The sequence below is a fragment of the Acomys russatus genome, chromosome 10, assembly GCF_903995435.1.
Source record: "Acomys russatus chromosome 10, mAcoRus1.1, whole genome shotgun sequence".
Lineage (NCBI taxonomy): Eukaryota > Metazoa > Chordata > Mammalia > Rodentia > Muridae > Acomys > Acomys russatus.
In genome coordinates this window covers 46,680,089-46,704,214 of record NC_067146.1, presented here as the reverse complement: position 1 = coordinate 46,704,214, position 24,126 = coordinate 46,680,089, and the positions used below count along the sequence as shown (strand labels likewise).

Genomic DNA, 24,126 nt, shown 5'->3' with positions numbered 1-24,126 from the left:
CATGAGTTATCTCTAAGTTGATATTCATGTGAGTATCATTATATATGATGAATTTCTTAACACAAAAATGTAAAGAAGTATTATTTTTTTAAAAACTAGCAGGTGGGGCAGAGTGGTGCATGCCTTTAATTCCAGATCTTAGGAAGCAGAGGCAGGCAGATCTCTGTAAGTTCAAGACCAGCTTGTTCTACTTAGTGGTTTTTATGCTGGCCACGGGGCTACATAGAAACCCTACCAATAAAAGAAAGGAAAAGTGCTGGGGGGTTGTAGGGAAGGCAGGGGGGATGGTGATGGTGGTAGTGGTGGTGGTGGTGAGCTAGCACTAATGTTAGCATAGTTAGTCTTTGACTGAAGCTTTCAAAGAACTTTAAATTTAGACAAAATATCTTTGCCATAGTTAACAAAGTTATTTGGAAGATTTTGGTAGTAATTTTAGTACTTACAAAATATCACTTTCTATAACATAAATGACATATTAGCAAAATCTCAAACTAGGAAATGGTTAAGCTGGAACCATAAAGCTGAGAAATTATAATGAGCATAACCAAAAGACCATAGTTATATTTAATAAATGTAAATGTAATATTTGCTTAAGTATGATGAAAACAAATTTCCTGGGTACTCACAGTTCCAGGGCGAGGATACGGAATTCTGCCTTGGTAGGATATCAGCTGGTGATTGGGCCCTTCTTTGTGAGCAAAAGGCCCATTGAATACAGTCTGTATATCAGACAGATGATATACGCACACTGCCGATCCTTTAAAAACAGAGCTGAAAACAAACACAAAGAATCTGTTTTATCTTTCTTAAAATGTATTACAGTTGCCTCAGTGAGATGGCTCTGTGGATAAACACACCAGCCATGAAATCTCACAACCTGGTTTGGATTCTAGTGACACACAATATAGAAGCATGAAGTCAACTTCCACATGTTGTCCTCTGATCCTGCCTGTGTACTGTGCCATGCATGTAACCACACACACATATATAACATACAAAATAAAGAAGTTTGTCACAAAGATACATACTACACATAAGTAATGTTTAAATTAAAAGGTGGTATTTTCCATGAATACTTTTGTATATGTAAAAAAATCAATAATATCCAGTTATTTTGAAATAAGGCAAAGATTCATAAAGCATTGCTGTATTTAATTACTTCACACAGGGAATAGACACTGGTAGGTTGCAGCTAAGTTCTGAACATTTCCAAAAATGTTCTTATTTTATTTCAGCAGCAACAGAAAATGTTCCGTAAAGATTTCATAAAAATTTGAATTTGAACGGGCCGGGCGGTGGTGGCGCACGCCTTTAATCCCAGCACGCGGGAGGCAGAGGCAGGCAGATTGCTGTGAGTTCTAGGCCAGCCTGGTCTACAAAGTGAGTCCAGGACAGCCAAGGCTACACAGAGAAACCCTGTCTCAAAAAACAAAAACAAACAAACAAACAAACAAACAAAAAAAAAAAAAAAAAAAAGAAAGAAAGAAAGAAAGAAATTTAATTTGAGCTCTCTGGCCAGGAAAGAAGATCAGTGTCTTGTTCGGTCAGCAACAGAGATGGTTACTCCTCCATCAGATGGGAACAAATACAAAGACCTACTGCGAGGTATTACGCAAAGAGAAAGACCTTGTAACACTCTGTCCAAATAAGGATGTCTCCATCAAATCCCACCCCCAAGGGCTCAGGAAATCCAGTGGAAGGTGAAAGAGGAGGGGAAAAGAGATTAAGAGCCAGAGGGAAAAGGGGAACACCAAGAAAAGAAGGCCCTCTAAATCAACACTATGGAAGCACAAATGGACTCAGAGAGAATGAGGCTTGGGTCTGCACCGGATGGGGACCAAGAGCTGAAAGAAGTAGATGTGCACCCCTATCCCTAGCCCCGAAGCAATCTCCACTTGAAAACCACTTGCAAACACAAATTTAGTTTTCTCTAAGGGAGTTTTACTGGGAAAACAACTACTCTGAGGGGCACACCGCATGCCCAGCTGTGTGGATGGCCAATGGAAAACTAACTCCAGGACATCTTTGGAGGTTCCTTGTCTTGTAATGTGTCAGGGCTTCTCCTTTTAAAAACAAAAATTGATTTTATTATTTTATATTTTAATATTGATTTACTTAAATATATTTTCTCTTTTTTTTTCTTCACCCTACCGGTCCTTTTCTTACACAGCATGGCTTCCAGTTTAATAACTTTAATAGGATTCCTAAGTGTAAAATAGAGTGGCTTTCTGTTTCTTGTGTCTTCTCTTGGGCGTTTTCCTTTATTTTGTCCAATTCTGCTGTGTTAGATTTTGTTTTATCTTATTATATTTTATTATTATACATTAAAAACTTGTTTTCTAATGAGTGATGGAAAGGATGTGGATCAAGGTGGAAGAGAAGTGGGAAGAAATGGAAGGAGTAGAGGGAGAAGAACCATAATTAAGATAAAAGAAAGAGTGTTCCTATTTCTCTCCATCCTTGTCAGGATGTGGTGTCACTTGAATTTTTGACCTTGGACATTCTGATGGGTGTAAGATGGAATCTCAGAGTCGTTTTGATTTGCATTTCCCTGATGACTAAGGAGGTTGAACATTTCTTTAAGTGTTTCTCAGCTATTTGATATTCCTCTGTGAGAATTCCTTGTTTAGTTCTGAGCCCCATTTCTCAATTGGGTTATTTGGTTTGGTGGTGTTTAATTTCTTGAGTTCTTTATATATTTTGGAACTTAGACCTTTGTCAGATGTAGGGTTGGTGAAGATCTTTTCCCAGTCTGTAGGCTGTCGCTTTGCTCTGTTGACAGTGTCTCCTGCCTTACAGAAGCTTCTCAGTCTCATGAGGTCCCATTTGTTAATTGTTGACCTTAAGGCCTTGGCTGTTGGTGTTCTGTTCAGGAAGTTGTCTCCTGTGCCAATGTGCTACAGGCTTTTCCCCACTTTTTCCTCTAACTGATTTAATGTCTCTGGTTTTATGTTGAGGTTTTTAATCCACCTGGACTTGAGTTTTGTGCATGGTGGCAAATATGGGTCTAATTGCATTTTTTCTACAGGTAGACATCCAGTTACACCAGCACCATTTGTTGAAGATGCTATCATTTTTCCATTAAATAGATTTGGCTTCTTTGTCAGGAGAAAGAGAAACACTCCTTCATTGCTGGTAGGAATGCAAATTGGTACAACCACTTTGGAAATCTATCTGGCCCTTTCTCAGAAAAAAAAAAAAAAAAGGAATAGGGCTTCCTCAATACCCAGCTATTCTATTTCTTGGAATATACTCAGAAAATGCTCCACCACACAACAGAGACATATGCTCAACCATGTTCATAGTGGCCTTATTCATAATAGCCAGAACATGGAAACAGCCTAAGTGTCCCTCAGTAGAAGAATAGATAAAGAAACTGTGGTACATTTACACTATGGAAATCTACTCAGCTATTAAAAACAAAGAATTCCCGAAATTTGTGAACAAATGGATTGAGCTAGAAATGATCATAATGAGTGAGTTAACCCAGAAGCAGAAAGACTCAAATGATATATACTCACTTATATCTGGGCACTAGCCCAAGGGGTATGTCCCATGAAAGTCTTCACTTACCAGGAAAGTGGGACAGAGGGGGAAAACTTACTATTGGAAACCTAGGTGAGAGAAGCATGGGATAATAGGGAAATAGAAGGATCCAGAGGGTCCTAGAAACTACAAGAAGAACATATGACTGGCGGATCTGGGCCCAGGGGTACTGCTCAAACTACAGCACCAGCCAAGGACAATTAATGCAGTAACCTTTGAACCCCTACCCAGATCTAGCCAATGGACAGGACATTCTCCACAGATGAGTAGAGAGTGGGGATTGACTTTCCCAGAAACTCTGGTGTTCCATATTTGACCACTTCCCCTTGATGGGAGGCCTGGTGGCACTCACAGGAAGGATAGCAGGCTACCAAGAAGAGACTTGATACCCTATGAGCATATATAGAGAGAGGAGGTCCCCTTCAGTCACAGTCATAGGGGAGGGGAGTGAGGGGGAAAGCAGGAAGAAGGGAGGAATGGGGGAATACAGGGGATGGGATAACAATTGAGATGTAAGATGAATAAATTAATAAGGTATTTTAAAAAATAGAGTGAAAAAAAAGATAAAAAAAAGAATAAGCAGGCTACCAAGATGAGACTTGATAGCCTATGACCATAAAGTGGAAGAGGAAATCCCCCTTGGTCATAGACCTATGGGAGAGGAATAGGGTGAAAGTGGGAGGGAGGGAAGAATGGGAGGATACAAGTGATGGGATAACAATTGAGTTGTAATCTGAATAAATTAATTTTAAAAAAGGAAAAAAGATGTTATGTGAGAAAAAATCTATTTTCAAGAGAGGACAAATAAAAATAAATACATAAACAAAATATGAATTTAATTTGATACCACCTGTACATAATTACAATTTCATTCTGAAATAATTTCCATTAACATGTGAATAGTATGTCTTTTTATAGTAGTATTATCAAACTGATGCTGAGATTTACAGCCAAACATTGGGCGATGCATAGGAAGCTTTGTAGAAAAGTGGGAGGAAGGAGAAAGGGACTTGGAAGGGACAGGAGCTCCACAAGAAAACCAACAGTGCCAAGTAACCAGAGCCCAGAGGGCATGCTGAGATTGAAGCACCAACCAAGGGCCATGTGTGGACTGGACCTAGACCCCCTATAAAGACATAGCTAATGGACAGCTAAGGTTTCATGTGGGTCCCGTGTAAGGGAAGCGGGGCCTCTCTCTCATATGGACTCTCTTGCCAAATTTTAAATTACTTCCTCCTGGAAGGACTGTCTTGCCAGACAACAGGGGAAGAGGACATGCTCAGTCCTGGCTCTACTTTATGGACTAGAATAGGTGGGATATAGGGGATGGGGACAGGAGTCGAGGGGGTGGGGGGGGGAAGGAGGGAGGGTGCTGCTGGGTGATGAGGAGGGATGAGGCTATGACCAGGATGTAAACTGAATGAATGAATGAATGAATGAATGAATGAATGTGAATGAATGAATGTTATTTTAATACAAATTCCAACATTGCTTTAGTTTCCCCAGGACATATTCACTATCAGATTTTAAACAATTAAAAATGCACACCTGTAAGAGAATGCACATACTTGTGCAACCACTGCCAAAATCCAGTAAAGAGACATATTCATCACTCACCAAAACCTAAGACTCTAAAGTTTATTAGACTTATTGGTTTTTAGTTTTCTTATTTAAATGAAATTTTCAAGCATTTTACTTCCGCAATTTCATAGTTTTGATTTGTTTTTTTCCCTAGAGAACTACATGTAATTGTGTAAGAAGCTCTTTGCAAAGTATTTTGTAAATGTTCATTGAGATCAAATACGTTTCAGTAATCTGGCAAAAGTACATAAAAGGGGAAACGTTGTAACTGTTTAATAATTACCTTGATGTGGTAAAGATGCCATATACGAGCGTTGTCCTTGGGTTGTCAGTCTCCAGCAGAAACACATCCTCTATACAAAGAAAAGGACACGCTCGTAAAGTTTCCAGACTTTCAATTGCTTATTTTTAATTGTCTTAAGGCAATAATTTCAAATATGAAAAGTAGTCTTCAGAAGTGTCTTTCTGGAAAGCTCTACAATCCGGTGGAATGTGGTGATACGTTCTTGGCAACCTAACTAAAATGCTAGCCTGGAATTGAGGGCACTTATGAAGGATGTGTCTCTACGGAAATGATGATGTATAAATATTAAGTGGAAAACCCCAAGTGGCCGATAATATAGACTGGAAGTTTGAAAACCTTAATTGTGCAAGTGAGGAGAGAACACAAAGCTTAACCATAGTGCCCATGGGAGGAGTGCCACACACCCTTTCCTCTTGCTTGTTTCTGTGTTTTCTCAAAATCTTTTACTGACGATATCGTAGTTTTAACTTTATTATAACACAACTCTCTAATTCCTCTCAATCTATGATTTAAAGTTGTAATCCTGCAGATAACATTTTGCACATGGCCCTTCTTTCATAAAAAATAAATAAATAAAACTTTACTTGTGTTTATGATCAAAATTGTCAGACTACCCTACCTAACAATTCCTCTAACAACAAGACTTTATATCATAAGATACATATATTTACAATACAATAAAATAAAACAAAAATATTGGGTCATGAAGAACCAAAGACCACATGATAGAAGATGCCTTTTAAAGTGACAGCCTCCTTTGTGTTTATAAGGGTTAGAATCACCAATTTTTTTTGCATTTTGCAATAAGTATTTATTGCTTACCTCATCACATGCTTCAAATTCTGAGAATGACTATATTATACATTTCAATGAATAATGTTTAAAAGAGTTATTTCTAAATGTAGCTTAGTTACGCACAATACTATGGTGTATAAAAAGGTACTTCAAGTACTGAAAAATATTCCTTGTTAGACTATTAGTCCTTATTTTATCTGGAGATCATAAGCCTTCTCTCATAGTCCGAATCACCAAGAAAACTAAGCAGGGAGAATAACTTTTGTAAATTATAATTAAATAATTTTTCTTAAACTCTATTAAATGTTCTACTGAACCCAGTAGCTATATAAATATATATGTATGTGTATATGTATGTATATCCTTATATAAATTGATTTAAATAATAACACCAGAATTAAAATGAGAATGTTACACAATAATTTGATTTTAAGATATTTAAATTTAGACTTGTTTAGATCAGAACATTACAAATAAGCATAATTTAAGTTCATTTTTGTAAAAATATCATTACCTGTATATAAATTATAAAGGTCCTTCCACTTTACACCCATTCATGCCCTAATCTTGCAGCAGTGCACTCAATGGGGAAAGAAATTACTAAGTATTCAAAGACACTGATGAAGAATGAGCAGTTTCCCATGCAAGCTGGAGCACCATCCACACTGTAAACATCCAAGGAGGACACGCCCTTTCTGAGACGTTGCTAAGGCACATGATTCTCCTAACAGCATTCTCAGAAACAGTGCTCAGTCTCTCATCCACGCACCTAATTCATCAAAATGTGTCTCAGGGCCATCTTCATCTGTGACTGAGCACACAAGTCTCGCCTTTAAGAATGTGGTCCACTTGTTGACAAGACTACGTTGTCCACCAGTGTCATTCTGAAACAATTTTGTAAACACAAAATCAGGTATTTGAAAAAAAAATTTGTGCATTAAAAGTTCAACTAAAACTCTGATTCACAATTTATAATAATCTGAAGATTAGAAAGGGTACTCATCAATTTTTGAGAAGCTAGAGTCTATAATATTTTCTTTTTATATAGTGCAATGCCAACACAAATTGAACTATGTGGAGATATAAATATATGGCTCAGTTTTTACAATACATGACATCAACATTCATATGTGATGAATAAACTACCATTTCCCTTTGCTGAGGTAAATTTTGATTTTTTAAAATACAAGTACTATTTACTGCATACACTTGGCTGTTGGAGCTTACTGTGTTCAGGAGAGTGGGTATAACCCATATCAGATGGACCCAAATACTTCTATTCTATCTCTAATCCCTCAGCATTTTCCCTTTAGTCCTTAGTATTTCTGAATGGATGGTATATTATATACATTTCCCTAGAAAATACACAGAACACACTTTTTGCTCCTTCATACAGTCTACTGCTGACTTTTGGCTTCCTCTGTGTCCAATGGCAATTTTGTTTCTGTTGACTTTGGTATATTTACCCAAATTATTGAGAAACAGTGAAGTTCTAGTTAACAGAATATAACAGTTAAAGATAGATAGACACTGGATACTTTAATGAGTACAGCTTACAAAATTAGCATTAATAAGCCAAGGACACCTATAAAGAGCCTATGGAAGATTATATAATTGTTTTATATGTACTGCTAATATATTGATACTTTGCTCATTAGAGTAGTAAAGGCATTAAATTTCCTTTAATACATATGGCTCCACCATAATTATGCTTTACTGATATTTGAATGTATTTTACTTACAAGAATTATTTTGTTTTCCTTAGTAATATACAATTTCCCATTTGTATGAATGCATCCCAGTATGGAGTTGTAAAATTAGCCAAAACTAATTCTATGTTTAAAACAACAACAAAAATATTTCCCTGAATATTTTTACTGAAATGTGATAAAATTGCCTCACATGAACTGTAAGATGCATTCTACACTAAATGTCTTCTTTTTATTATACTCATAGATAACAGCAAATAGTAAAAATAAAGAAATATAGGAAAACATATTACAATTTTGAATTTTTTCTTTAAATAGAAATTTCAGTGGACTTACAGGACATATTCTTGCAATCATGGAATGAATCTGTTTTGTGCTCCTATTGTTGTCAGTCAGTTTTTCTTTGAAGAAAAAATACACTTTAGCATCATTTGGGTCAGTGCCATCTGGGATCACATGTGCATCCACAAACATAGGTTCTACAAAAGAAACAACAGACTATGATTTCATGATATAATCCACCTACTGTTCTTTGAAATAGACAACTGATGCACTCCTTTCTCCACAGTGAATAATCCATAGGCAAGATTTCAAAAAGCAATAACTATATACCAACATACCTCAAGTAGAGTATCAAACACTACAAACTATAGCTCTAGTTTAACAGACCAAATCTTGTCTTCTTCCACGCAGTCTCACAGGAGAGTAAACCACTCTCTCTTTTTAAAATTTTGTTATAATTTATTCTCATTACATCCCAATTGTAATCCCCTCTCTCTTATCTTCCTGTTCCCATGCCCCCTCTCTCTTCTACCTTCTTCCTCTCCCCTAGACCTCTGATCACGGGTACCTCCTCCCCCATGATCTGCCCACAGCCTATCAAATCTCATCTGGATAGCCTGCATCTTCTTCCTCTACCAAGGGGCAGTGTTCAAATTGAGGGTCCCAGAATTTGTGTCAGAGGCAGTCTCTAGTTCTTCCCATAGTGGAGAATGAGCTGTCCATTGGCTACATCTGATCAGGAGGTCTAGGTTCTATGCTTGAAATGTCTTTGGTTGGTGCATCAGTCTGTGCAGCCCCCACCCCTGGGTCCACATCGGCCAGCATTGATAGTCTCCTTGTGGAGGTCTGGACAAACCACCACCCCTAGCCTTTCCATGCCCCAGCTCTTCCATACAGCTTGCAGTGCCTCGCCCAAATTCATCTTGTGTTGGCCATCTATTGTTAGGCATGGGGTCTGTCTTTAAGATGGCCAACACAAGATATATTCAATGGCATCTTTGGAGGGTCTTTGTCTCCTAATGTTAAGTCAGGGAGTTGTTTTGATTTTGTGCTTGTTTTCCCTTACATGTCTTTTACATATGTATTATGTCTTCTGGTTTCATGTCTTTATGGGATTCCTGCATGTGCAAATGTGTGTGTCTCTGTATCTACATCAGATTCTTGTGCTTTCTCTTTGGCTCTTTTTCGTGGGTGGTTGTTTTGTCCTATTCCAATTAGTTTGCGTTTACTCTATCTTATAGCATTTTATTTATTTTATTTTATTATTATTCCTCAGATTCCTGTTTGTCTTCTTACCAGAGAAAGGAAAGGGTGTGGATCTTGATGGGAGAAGAAATGGAGAGGAACTGGGAGAAGTTAGAGAGGGGACACGCTATCCAGAATATATTGTATAAAAATGTATTTTCAACAAAAGGCAAGAAGATATAACTTTAACCAGGAAATAATAAGGAGAAAGAGGAAGGGAAGTAGGAAGAATTAGAAGAAAAGGAGGAAGAGGAGAAGAAGAGGAAGGAGGAGAAGAAGAGGAGGAAGAGGAAGAAGTATAGGAAAAGGAGGAAGAAGAAATTGTTGGTGGGGCACCAAAAATCTGATACAGTTTTCCATTAAACTACAGCAAATTAAATTAAGAAGATACTTCCCAAATAAAAACCATAGTCAGTGAAGACATAGAGAGTTTCCTTATTTCAGGAACAAAACAACTTTTTGGAATATTCAGTTTCTAAGTTTCTAGATGTACTGGCAGAATTATTTGAAGAAGAAAAAAGACAATCAGTGCTTTCATATGCTGCTCCATCAGGGAAATAAAATGCTTAACTGTGATGATGCATGCTAAACTGCATTACTAACTTCATAGGCCTTGAGGGGAGAATGGCAAGTGCTCAGCGGCTTCCTCCCCCTCCAATGACTGAAACTGATTGGAATCTTACAGAAAAATCAAATTAGCCTTCTTTCAGGGTGTGGATTTCTTATAACCCCGAGAATTTGAAACAACTAAACAATGATTACCATAGAATCATCATAACTTTAGTTTCCATTTAATGTTCGTAAATTTCTGAAAAAGGAATATTCTAAATTTTAGATTCTTAGTGTAAACAAACACAAAGAACTTCTTTATATGATCTGTTCATTATCTTACATCATGACTTTAGAATAACACCTTGATTTAGAATAATGAATATATAAAAGCAATTAAGAGAACTAAAACCATATTTAACTGGGCTATACTACCATTTACCAAGTGGAGGTATGCATGGTGAGTATCAGTGACATTTGTACTTACCTAGTTCTATGACTATTGGTTCATAATTGTTGGCTCAAACAACTGAAATAAGAATGATGGCTAATTATTTATCCTAGGTGTTTGTCACATACTGTATAGAACTATAACTACTTATGTCAAAGCCTGATATTTTAGTTTTTAACTGCTTTCTCGATTATCAGCATAAGACTGAATGTTAATTTGAAGCAAGATATCAAAGGGGGGAAATGCAGCTAATGTTTTCTTACCACTCAGCCATTTCGAATTGTGTTGATCAGTTCGGACTGCGTTCCTTTTAGTTAAACTTCGAAAAATAGCAGCATCTGTTCCCATGAAATCTATGTACATTCCTGAGAAGAGTTCCTCATCTATGAAAAATGAGAAATTTTAGAGAAATTCTAATGCCTTTTGAAGTTTTTTTAAGCTCAAGAAGGTTTAACTTAACACATTATCCTAATTACTAGAAGAGGTTTGTAGTTATAATTTAGTTTCTATTGACTACCAATTGTACAAAGGGTTGATTTTAATATGCTTTTATTGTGATGATACTGTATTTTTAAACCAAGTGCAGGAATTACTTGCCTTAATTTTCTCAGGCAAGCAACATACATGAATCCAGGGCTATGTCATTTAACACATGGAATCTTAATATTTCATTTATAGATTATAAGAAATGAGCTATGATCCTAATAGTACTCATTAAATGTTCACTTCTAAGATTTTTACATAAATGATAGTAAGAATGCTTTTACTAATTTTACTACTAGATTACATAAAAACTACATTAATATTGTAAAAATATTATTGATGAACAAACTAATCATTCAAAAAATCTACATATTGATCTTTAGGGCTACAAGTTTCCTAGTAACATAAACACAGCTTACTTTTTCAGCAATAACTCTTTTGCAAAAAAATAAAGTGAAGGAAAGAAAGTATGTCTAAAATTAAATAATTTGTCTGACATATGTGTCCAATTCAATTAGGTTATACACACACATATATATATATATTTATATATGTGTATGTGTGTGTGTACACATATGTATATATGATGTATTTATCATTAGAATATATATTATTAGAAACTTACTCACTTGGAAGAGTCATTTTTAATTTAAGTAAGGAGCAGTAAACATTGACTTGGGGAGAAGCAATGTGACCACCTAGTAGTGGACAGCTGAGCAACTATTTGAGGAAAGATCAAGTTCCTTGGGTTAGCCCCTCTGACCTGAAATGAATCTGTGCTCTAGATTGCTTTCAGGATTACCTTCGAGCTGCGGCCCTTGTGGCAGGACTGGGGCATCTGCAGTACTCTTAATAATACCTTTTGAATGGGACAGACTGCAGATTGAAACATTTCTAAAATGAGCTCCTCTGGTTTTGAACTATACCCCTACCAGTGAAGGAGCTGGCGTGACAGGCATCTCGTCACCCACTTCTCCTTCCCAGGTGGGACACAAAGCCCAAGGCAACGTGTTAGATGGTGATAATGAAGGTAAGAATGAGACTTATTAAAAACAGTTCAGCTCTTTAAGCATTTGTTGGAATATCTGTTGTGTATATAGATTTGGCTAATAAATCAATATAATACATAATTATTTCCCATTTTGTTACAGCTCATTAGTCATAAAACCATGGGTTGTAATCCCTACTATTGAAGAGTATATCTCCCAGTTCTATAGACTTGTACAGCAGGGGGTAGAAACTCAGAGGTGGCTCACAGCTTTCTAACCCTACTGTATAGTACACTATCAGGTATAATTTAAATCTTACAAAACCCTGCATTTCAAACTGATTTCGTTCCTTGTTTCATTTCTCAGTGATTCTAATAGCAGATAGAAAATTCCTGCTTTGTTTTGTATAAATAATAAATTCTTAAGTAATAACACTTTGGAAAGAATTTTGAGAGTTTTCAGGATTTCTTTGTAGGGTTATACGCAGATAAACTTGTGCCTTTTAACTTTACTCAAAAAATATTTTGTTTTCTAACTATACTGCAACACATTCAAAAAGCTTCAAGAATTTTGTGAGAAGTTTAAAAAAAGGTAACATCTGGCCTCCTCATAGTTCTATATTAAGTACCTTGAACTGGAAAGACTACTGGACTTGCTAGTAGTTTAGATGCTTTAAGTGGATTTTAACATACCAAGCTATTAAATTCATACCATTTGCTCGCACTTAGTTGATGAAAGTATTTCAAGCATCTATATTATTTGGTGACATCAATCAAACAGAACTAACAAACCTTTACAATACAGTGAGAGACTTACACAAATTATGAGAGATAATTTTAGGGTGATGACACTTTAGGAAGGAAAATAAGTCACAAAGAGATTTGTGATCTTCTCATGTACATCTTTAGATTTTTTTAAGTAAATTAACTAACATGTAAGTTATGTGTGATTTATTATTTAACCCCACTCCTCTTTCATTTCCTACTTACTGATCATGACAGACACAGTGTTCACATTCGGATTGAAAGAGCATCGTCCTTTTCCAGATTCACACTTCGAGTCAATCATGAAGACTTGGTCCTTTGTAGTAGAAAAATGTATCAAATGACAATAATGCAGTATAATAAGCACAACAAGACAAAATTATAATTAATTTACTCAAATGATTATTATCTAACAAAACAATTCATCTTCAAAACCAGTTTCTCCCAATGTGCTTCCAACATGTTACATTAAAACTTAACTGTCCTGTAACAATTCATTAGGCTCTGGCCTCAGCAGGGCAAACTCTCATCCCACTTTGCATCCCCAAGTACCCTTGATGGAGCTTGAGTTCTACTTAAATCAACATCATCAAAAGTTACTTGATATATATATTTCTAAAATTGGGCTTTTTAAAATAAAAATTCTATGTTACTACTTAATTTTTTGTATAACTCATTTTATAAGATTTAAAATTATAACATTACTATAATTTATTCAATTATCTGTGGACATGATGAGGAACTAAACAGTAAAACATACAGAAATCTTGGTCATTGAATGATTTATATTCTGATGAGAAAGATAGAAATTAAAGAAAATAATATACAATCATAGGTTACATAAGAGTCTGTTCATCACTTAATAGAAACAGAGTGTGGACAGATAAATAAGAAAGACTGGAAATTATGTAGCAGTAAATTCAGTCTTTATATGGTGCTCAGTGAGCAGCACTAAGGGAGTCATTTTATAAATAGACATACTGACATTTTCATATATCAACTTACTACAAGCTATTACTAAATAACAAGGGCAAAAAATGAACATTTGGTGGATTACATCAGATGATGGAGAACCTTAATTATCAAGTTAAAGTTTTTGAAAGCTATCCTGAATAAATATAGCCTCATAATATTTTTGAATGTAGAGATAAAATGACCAGAACTTTGCTTGAGAAATGATTGATCATACTTCTGCTTGAGCTGATAATATTCCCCAAAGCATCATAATCTATCTAACAAAAACCCCGGTAGCAGGCATTAGACACATTCCTTTGAGTTCTTGGTCAGGAGAGTCTAAGAGGTCCCCCAAACAACATAGGCTGCAGATGGTGCCCCTGGTTGCCTTCAGAAGTTGATGGAATTCTTTACTATTGAGGATACAACATGCTAAGAATACCTGCAAGCCTCCTTTCTGAGAACTTGCTTTCATAGTAGCCGAAAGTGATGTGCAAACTTCTCAGACGGGAAAGGAATACTTAGTCCTATGCCGTTGTAACTCTATGAACCACAACAATGACCACTGTGGCAAAAAGTCCTAAGGGTTTATTAGTGACACTTACGTCTTATAACCAAAAGCTGTCCAACAGACTCAATGTTAGCGATAGTTAGAGGGCTCATGGATTTTAGAGGGGAGACCACTACCAATCTTTTCTCCGCCAGTGTAATTCGTATCTGAGCTCTAAGTACTTATCCTTATACTCAAGGACAAGGGTAACATTCACTCCTCATCAAAGAAGCAACTGATTGCAGCAGAAGGTGATTGTTACATAAAGCTACAACTGGCCAAAATGATCATGGGCTACCCAGCTTCAGCTTATACACATCCAATATAAGTCCTGAGTGAACTTCATAGAAGATGGAACAGAGGGGATTTAAGAAGACTGGGAGGTCTTCTGTGTGGTTGTGCCTCCTCGCTGTGATAGAGAAGCTACACCCTAGAGGTATCTCCAACATAGCTGCCTAAACTATCTTGGAAAATCTCCAAGAGCAGTAGACATCACAATATACATAGGAGAAATTTCACAGGAACTCACCTTTAAATGAAGTGCAGCAGCAAGTCAGTAACAACTACTGAGAGAGAACAATTCTATCTAGGGATGAGACCCACTGATTGTTCGTCTAATACCAAGTAGAAAGCACTAGAAACATGTACATGAAAGCAACACTGAAGTGACTCAGCAAGATACATAGATATAGATACATATAGATATATGTGTGTGTGTATGTTCACTTATATGTGTATGTAATAACAATAGCTAAAGAAAATGAGACCATAAAATTGAGAGTTTATGGAAGAGATAGACATGGGAGGAGTATCAGGGAGGAGAGAAAGGGAAAATTGTATGATTATACTTTAATTTTAAAAAGTCTGTGCATAGTCATCTGCAATTCTGTGATGTCAATGGGCCTGGTGAAGACAATTAAAGTATAAGATAATTTGTGTGGTGATAATCAGTGTTTTGAAGCTAACAAGAAATGGCTTGATTAAATAAGGAGAAAGTAAATATTCAGAAGTTTTGTTTACTTAAAGAAAATAAAAGTAGTTTGTTTTGGTTAGATAAAGTCTGCTGTAGGGGAAGATATCATCAAGACAATAATAGCTGAGAGAAGATAAGAACAGAATCCGAATTCTGCCTCCTGGCACCTAGCACATCAGCTTTGCAAAGAAAGTAATTATAGAGATGAAAGAAAATTTAATAATCTTGGCTGTGATTCTAGGCCCAGGAATAGATTTCCCTAGATAAGCCAACATTGGCAGTGGAGGAACTCATGAGATAGTTAGGTTACCAGGCATTCTCTGAAGGCCCACTCCTCCATTACTGAGTACTCTCTTCGCCACATGGTCTTACTTACAGTCTAATTATAGTCAACACTGAGAAAAAATGTGGCAAAATCTTAATCATCTACTTCAAGCAGAAATAAGACACTTCACTCACTTCCTAAGAATTGAGCCATTGCCTCCCCTGATCATCAGTCTGCCTTCCTATTTCCTTAGCTTTTTTTGCATTTGACCTTATAAGATTACCCATAGCTCCACTTTTAATAACTTCTGAATTAGTTTTATTACGGCATCTCCACACATACCTTGTTCAGCCTCCCCTGAGTGCACCCACCTGCCCCTGTGCTCCGCACCCACTGAGCTTTTCTTCCCCTCCTGCTTTCATGTCTCACATATTCCATTATCTTCCCTCTCGTGCTCCTCTTGTTTAAAAAAACCCGCTGCTCCCTCACAGATAATGATTAAATCCTATGATGTGCACGTGGGATAAAATATTTACTAGCTGTCTCTCTTCCTCTGATTTCAAATGTCATGTGACTAGCTGCTTCAAACTCCTGATGCTGTGATTTCCTTACCATGACAGACCGATAAACTAACTAAATCCGTTCTCTGTTATGTCGCTCTTGGCAGAGGAATTTGCCTGAAACCGAGGTCGAGTCCCTCTGTATACGCAGAAGTGGGCGAGCTGGACCATAGGTATCTCTACTCACACCTTTGAGAAAGCCCCAGCTGATCCTAGTAGCTATGCGAGTTTACACTCCCATCAGCAGTGAGTAGGGTGTCGTTTTCTTCATGTCCTCAACAACATTTTTCTGTATGCAAACAGCAAGCTTGCTGAGAAGAAGATTAGGAAAAATCTCCTATTCCTAGCATGAAATGTTTGTGCAATGCAAACACTTCAGTTTGAGAGAATCTCCCACTTTTATCACAACTTTGCACTTTGTAATGAACAGAGCATAGGACTGTCATTTCACATCCTGCATGTATGTTAAATCATAGCCTTTCCCTACACTCAAAACCAATTTGAATGTGACCAAGGAATAGGAACATATATGTTGTGATTTATTTCACTTTTTAAAAATATTAATTCATTCTTATTGCATCTCAATAGTTATCCCATCCCTTGTATCCTCCCATTCCTCCCTCCCTCCCTCCCATTTTTCCCTTACTCCCCTCCCCTATGACTGTGACTGAGGGGGACCTCCTTCCCTGTATATGCTCATAGGGTATCAAGTCTCTTCTTGGTAGCCTGCTATCCTTCCTCTCAGTGCCACCAGGTACCCCTCAAGGGGACGTGGTCAAATATGGGGCACCAGAGTTTGAGTGAAAGTGAGTCCTCACTCTCCACTCAACTGTGGAGAATGTCCTCTCCATTGGCTAGTTGTGATTTATATGCTGACATACAAGATAATTCCATTTTTAAATTTACTGACTAAAATCAAGACAAACATATACAACTTAAGAACCATAATCCCTTCATACTTGAATTGCTTCCTAAGATATCAGCTTTTTATCTAAAAGTCTAAATGGATGGGACTGCCAGGTGCCTATGAAACACAGCTTGTGAAGTGAGACTAGTGTGGCTCCAGTTTCCCAAGGTGATTAGAATGATTTCATGCTGCTTTCGAAAGGAGATTATTTTTGGACAGACTTTCTAATTAGGGTGTGAAGTGAATAGTGGGTAAATTTTACGTGGAAAGGCTCTTTCATTTGAAATCTGTGTTCTGAAAACTGCCATGCTAGTGTTGACCGGCATAGTGGCTGTGTGGACTTCAGGGTAGTGCTTGGCTATGGTATTCTTTTATTTACTTGGTGATCACAGGCACGTGGCCATACTGATCATCTCAGTGCATGCAATGGCATTCTCCCCAAAAGCCTAGCTTTCTCTTTATGAGTATTAAATATTTCAGTAACATTTAGAGTCTTATTTTGGAAAAAAAAAACTCAATCTGAGGTCCAATGATAATCATTCAGTTAATCTTTAATGGCGTTTATTCATCTAACCATACATGAGTATATATAAATTATATGCATGAAACGCAATGAAATACAATGGAGTGCAGCAGAATCCTCGTCCCACTACATTAGTGATAAAGTACATTGGTTCTTAGGAAAGAAAAATAACCTCAAAAAGAATATTAACAGCAATATCTGTTTCCCCCATAATTCTGATCTTTAACAGCCAATTAAGATATAATTTAGGAACTGGTCATTCTAAATTTAAGTTAAATAACAAACTAAATATGGTTTCAAATAATGCAGTTTCAAAAATCACCGTGTTAGGTGAAATAATACAGGTGACTGAAAGAATGAAAAATGGCCAAGGCTCCTTAGGTTTTCTGCATGGCTTCTAGACTCAGCAGCTGTACAGGGGAGACAAGGCCAGCCTTTGATATCACAGCGCAATCCTAGCCAGCATTATGTTTAACTATACATTAACTAACTGTTTGACTAAGATTCAGCAAACACCATACCATAATAACTCAAATCACTCTAAGCAATAAAAGTGGAAGGTGAGAATGAACTAGTATAGGGTAATGTTAGTTTTAAATGAAAGCATGGTTTATCAATTTATAAAGTTATTTTTCAACAAAACATTTAATATCCTGCTTCAATCCTGTCTTAAAGTATATATCCATAAAGGGGTACTGAAATTAAAATATAAGTGAGACTGTATATATAGTTATGAAAGTAAGTGTAAACAAAGTATTTCCTATTTTTTATTTAGTTCATTACATTTAATACAGTTATGAAATTACAGTTTTCTTTTATTTTACAGCTTGTATGTTTAGAAACAAGTAAACATTTTATCTGAAGGCTCAAAGAGTGTTAATTAGCTTGCCTTCCCAGACAAGATCAAAATGGAATACATTCACATGTTGAAAAATATAAAAATGTTTTACTGCCACTGATATCCCCAAATCTATAACTCTGAAATACCTTCAAGCTTCTGACCTTATTACCAAAACTGACAAAATAAAACTGTCACGCTTACCTCTGACCTCCGTCCCCGGTTCAGGTAAGTGCACACTGGGCTGAAAGCTCCACTCCCACAGACATACAGGTGAGTACGGTTGAATGTCTGAATAACCCGGACGAAATTCCCACATCCATGCTGGCAAAAGGAAAGGCAGTTAGTGAGGGTACCTCCCCTACTGTCTACAGAAGCTCTGCTAGCCTGAGATATGATGCGAGATGTGTGAGGTGGCAATATGGTGACATCTGCTCTTGCCTATAGTCTGTAGAAACAATGCAGCTTGTAAATGCAATCTAGAAACACTCATTTGACTTATAGAAATAAGGAAACAAATGTTAGAATGGTACATTCTGAAATATCCAGCCACTCAGAGATAAAGCACTATTGTGGAAGGGTATTTTCAACTGAGATTTGCCGAACTTAATCAGGTGATTTCAGAACTCCTGGCATGTTCAGGAAACAGTGCTCAGTTGGACAAAGTGGGAATCCTTACAAAATGTATTGTTTCTATGCAGTCTTTTCTCAGACTTCATGTGAAAATGCTCTGAAGTTTATTGTTCTCAACACGTTCCCAGATCGTTCTTAGACATGTTCATCTGCACATCCTCTTTCTAGCTTTTCAATGTTATTGTTAGGAGACATCTTCGAAGATACAATAAGAGCACAACCTGGTCCATTCCATTCATCTGTCTTGGCAATAAGGATTCTACCTCATGTATCAATTATAATGACTTAGTGCTTATTTAAATGTTTCATATGCTTTATGAGTATTTTTCATGTGTATGTATGGGTGTGTGGTTGAGTTTATGCCCACTCATATATGTGTGTTTGTGCGTGGAGACTTGATATTGATGCCAGGACTCTTCTTCAATTACCCTTCCCTTTATTCAGAGGCAGAGCCTCTTAGTTGACCCAGGATTCACTGATAATGCATAAACTGCCTCCTAGACAGCTTATTCTGGGAAATTCATGGCCCCCAATTGAGCAGTGGAATGACAAATATCTGGGCTGCCATGTCCACCCAGCAGAGCATTTGCACGGCTTCTCTGGATTTGAACTCTGGTCCTCATGCTTGCTACTTGCATGCTGCGTGTTTTAACTGTTCAACTATCACCTAAGCCAATCCTATGTAATCCTTTAGATTCTACAGTGTTTATGTGTACTCTTTTAGGTAAGCAAGTTCAGAAATGCAGGCATAGAGAGTCCAGCCAGCAAGGTGAATCAAAGAGAAAGTGTTTTTTGGACACCAAGCCAGAAAAACCAAGTTTCATCCTCAGAACCCAGTGTTTTGTTTTGTTTATAACTCATTTTTTATTTAATTAATTTATTCAGATTACAACTCAATTGCTATCCCATCACTTGTATCCTGCTGTTCCTCCCTCCCTCCTGCTTTCACCTTATTCCCCTCCCCTAGGTCTATGACTGAGGGGAACCTCCTCCCCCACTATGTGGTCATAGGCTATCCAGTCTCATCTTGGTATCCTGCTTATTCTTTCTTTGAGTGCCACCAGACCTCCCCACCAAGGGAAGCTGGTCAAATATGGGGCACCAGAGTTCATGTCAGAGTCAGTCCCTGCTCTCCACATAACTGTGAAAAATATCCTGTCCATTGGGTAGATCAGAGTAGGGGTTCGATGTTTACTACTTCTATCGTCCTTGGTTAGCACAGTAGTTTGAGCAGAGCCCCCCTGGGCCCCGATCCACCCATCACGATGTCATTTATGTAGGTTTCTAGAAGACTCTGGGTCCTTCTGTTTCCTCATCTCCTATATATTTTTTTTTACCTAGAGTTCCAGTAGGATGTCCTCACATCTATCCCAATCTCCTGGTAAGTAAAGACTTTCATGGGACATGCTTTTTGGGCTAGTGCCCAATTATAAGTAAGTATATACCATATGAGACTTTCTGCTTCTGGATTAACTCACTCAGTATGATCATTTCTAGTTCTATCCATTTGTGCACAAATTTCAGGATTTCCTTGTTTTTAATAGCTGAGTAGTATTCCACAGTGTAAATGTACCACAGCTTCTTTATCCATTCTTCAACTGATGGACACTTAGGCTGTTTCCAGGTTCTGGCTATTACGAATAAGGCTGCTATGAACATGGTTGAGCATATGTCCCTGTTGCGTGGTGAAGCATTTTCCCAGTGTTAAAGAAGAAGAAAAAAAAAAAAAAACTCTGAACACTTGTTCTCAGATGCCAATTGCATTTGCTATTACTCACACAAGTATATACACAACAAAACAAGTAAATAGATGCAAAAAGTGTAATTACGGAATACAACTAGCACTTAATACATTAATATGTTACACACATACACACACACATTTGAAGTGAAGTAGTGTTCATTCATATTCCAGCACATAATGAATTCACCATGGTAACCATGGTAACCAAGGCTATGGTAATCTGAGGCATGAAAGTCCTGGAATACACGTCTCACTACAGCTTTCTATGAAGAATGGTGCCCCACCAAATATGCTTTTTATCTCTCACAAACCTGTTTCTCAACTGGTTTTGCTCTAACTAAATAGGCAAGGATATCATTGTTGTACTTCTAAATCAACTGTGACCTTGCAGGAGTCTCTGTGGCCAAATTAATCATCCAAACTCTACAGTTGATATGCTCATTACTTTTGCTGATTATATGTTAATCAAGCTGGGGATGGAATGTTGTCCCTTTTACAAAGTCATTTTTTCTCTCAAATAATTTTATTAAAATAATTTTTATCATTTGAGGTGTATTTTGTTTAATAAAAGTTATAAAATATATCAAATTTAATAGTAGTGTCTCCATGCATACACCATAATACACATTTCTTTTTTATGGTTTCTTGGTATACTGAATCTCTATTATTTATGTTACTACACAGTACAATAAAGCAACATGCTAAAAATAGGAGCTAAATGATGTAAACATGTATATTATTTTATATATTCCATCACTTTTTCGTATTTATCTTTTCTTGTCAGTAAGTATATATTTCTTTTTCTGCATGGGGATTTTAAGCAGATATTTCTGCTATGAATTATTAATCAGTCTTTAATTCTAATGTCAAAGAGATTAATCTTTTCAGTCCAGACTATACACTTTATTTTAAAGTTATGACGGTAATAGTCTTTGTTAAATATACAGGGCTATGCCTTGATACCTGTTTTAAGAGGTACCTGGAGATTACTTATATAACCAGAAATGACAGCATAATACACTGAAGAAACTGCAAAGGTGGAGGGTGGTCTGTATATAACAAATCTTGTGAGCAAAAGACCTCTGAATATTTTTTTCCACACTCATGTTCAGTCACTCTGGAATTCTGTATAGATTACCTTCCAATAAGACATGGTTCAGTGAAAATTTAGAAAAGGAGTGTTGCTTCTGTCTTATCTTGAGCTACGTAGATAATTTATCCAGATAAATTTTTGTTATAGTAAAAGGATAATGTCAAAAACACATTTTCACATTTAAGATAAAATTATACTCACTTCAAGTATGTGCATACATCTTTATTGTGGATAATATTTTGTTTTCTATGTAATAGGAGACATGGGGAAATTATTTTATATAATTTACTATTACTACTTCCCAGGATTCTCAATGTTTAACTTTATAATGGTTGTGTATTGACCATTCAGTATATGCTTCTTAATGACTTTATATGAATTCATTAGATTTTTCTTTTAGCAACTAAGTTCCTGATAGAGAAAAGAAAACAGAGGCTTTCATTGTTTTCAATTTGCCTACATTCTTACAGGCAGATACAATAAGGAAGGTTTTCAAACACAAATATAATAATTATCCATACATTTAAATTTCCTCATAGTCCCATGCATTAAAAACCCACATTTTCCTTCCAGAGTTATTAATTCCTATGCATCCTTAGAATTTTTATGTTATTAACATTTTCAGGCCTATCTATCTATACACTTTTATTGCCTTTACTCTCACATTAATGCTTCATGATTAAGTAACTGAACGTCAAATTAGTATAAGGAGGTTCATATCCAAAAGAGATAGTTTCTTCACCTCAGACTGAAACTGTGGCCACTGTCATTGTCTAGCTTTTCTCTAGCCATATCACTATTAGTAGACAAATTACTACACAGTGATAGTCACTGCACCTACCTCCTCTTCCTCGATAGAATTCAAAAGTGATGCTGAACAGTTGAGTTAATTATTGATAACCATTAACTTTGAGCTCTGCCTTTCCACTGCAGAGTGCCAGACTTACAGTTTACTGCTGTGTAAATCCCCCTCAGCAAATATGTGATAAGGCACTGTGTATAGGGTTAGCAACACTTGAATGCTAGACTGCTTTCTCCTTTCAAAAAAAAAAAAAAAAAAAAGGGGGGGGAGTGTATACACCAAAGCTGAGGTAGAATGCATGAAGTTATCATAAGTTTATATACTAATACATACATGCATACATACATTCATATATGAACTCAGTATAAAGATTTAGAAGAGATATAATTTCATCTTGGTCTTGAAGAATAATCTTGATGATCATGATACATAAAGAAAGACTTTTCTAAATGAAAACAGCATAATCAAACAACAAAGGCATGGGCTGGGGATATAACTCAGTGGCTTTTCCAGAGAACTTGAGTTTGGTTCCCAGAAGCCATATTAGGTGGCTCACAACCATATGTAGCTCCAGTTCCGATGGACTGGGCATCACCTTTTGGCCTCTGTTTGGAGTTGCTCTCACATGCACATCCACTGATCACACACACACACACATACACACGCACACACAACACTAAGAATAAATAAAATGTATGAAAATAGGAGAAAGAAAAACAAGTACATGAGTGGGTGGGATTTTCTTACTATAGAGTGAATTTCCTAGAATTTTATAGAATATAGAATTCTGTGTCATGAAAGGAGAAAGGAGCTGAAGAAGGCCTGTCATTGTGTCTTCATAGGCAGGAGAGATACTGGCAAGACTAAATAATAAGCAAATATTCAGTTCACAAAGCCAGGTGACCTAGATCTAAACATTGCCTTCAACTCTTTCTAGATGTTATTAAGTCAGCTATTTAGATTTTCTATTGTTCGTGTTTTGCACCAAGGAAAATGGAAGTAATAACATTTGTTTTGAGCAATATATTAATAAGGCAATGGGGAAATTCTGATTTGGACAGGCCATTTGTCCTTCCTAGATTAGTACTAGTCTTGTTCAAAACACTAGTACGTAAAAAAAGGCATTGGAGATTTTAGTAACTACTAAGGATGACTTTTAAATTTTTAATTTTTTTTTTGTTTTTTGAGATTACCGTGATTACATCATTTCCTCCTTCCCCTTCTCTCTCCAATACCTTCTGTATACCTCTGCTTCACTCTCTTTAAAATTCGTGGGTATTTTTTCTTTATATGTTGTTACATGCATGTGTGTGTGCTTGCTTTCCTATGAACACTTTTATTTTTATGTATGTTTTCAGGGTTGACCGATTGGTGTCTGATAATCACTTGACATAATTTTTGACTAGGGTTGTGGTGTCAAGAGCATCCCTCTATTTGAGTGAGTTGTTGTTCAGGTTGGTTCGAAAGACTTCCCAACCATGGTGGGCTATTTGTACATGTGGGAGTTTCAGTGCAACATGGTATGAAAAGCATGGCATAGTAGCTCTGTGGCAGTGGTAGCTTGTAGTATCAAGTGTTCACACAGC

General features: G+C 36.6%; 1 protein-coding gene across 1 annotated transcript in view; it reads right to left on the bottom strand.

Annotated features, from left to right (window-relative positions):
- The window catches only part of Sema3c (semaphorin 3C), a 157,251-nt gene that overhangs the window by 52,207 nt on the left and 80,918 nt on the right, over nt 1-24,126 (bottom strand). The window contains exons 4-10 of the mRNA XM_051152085.1: nt 18,473-18,592; nt 12,924-13,014; nt 10,726-10,845; nt 8,272-8,414; nt 6,996-7,110; nt 5,411-5,480; nt 627-771 (exon numbers count right to left, since the gene is read on the bottom strand). Of these exons, the coding sequence (XP_051008042.1) occupies nt 627-771; nt 5,411-5,480; nt 6,996-7,110; nt 8,272-8,414; nt 10,726-10,845; nt 12,924-13,014; nt 18,473-18,592 (804 nt within the window). The remainder of the gene's footprint in view (nt 1-626; nt 772-5,410; nt 5,481-6,995; nt 7,111-8,271; nt 8,415-10,725; nt 10,846-12,923; nt 13,015-18,472; nt 18,593-24,126) is intronic.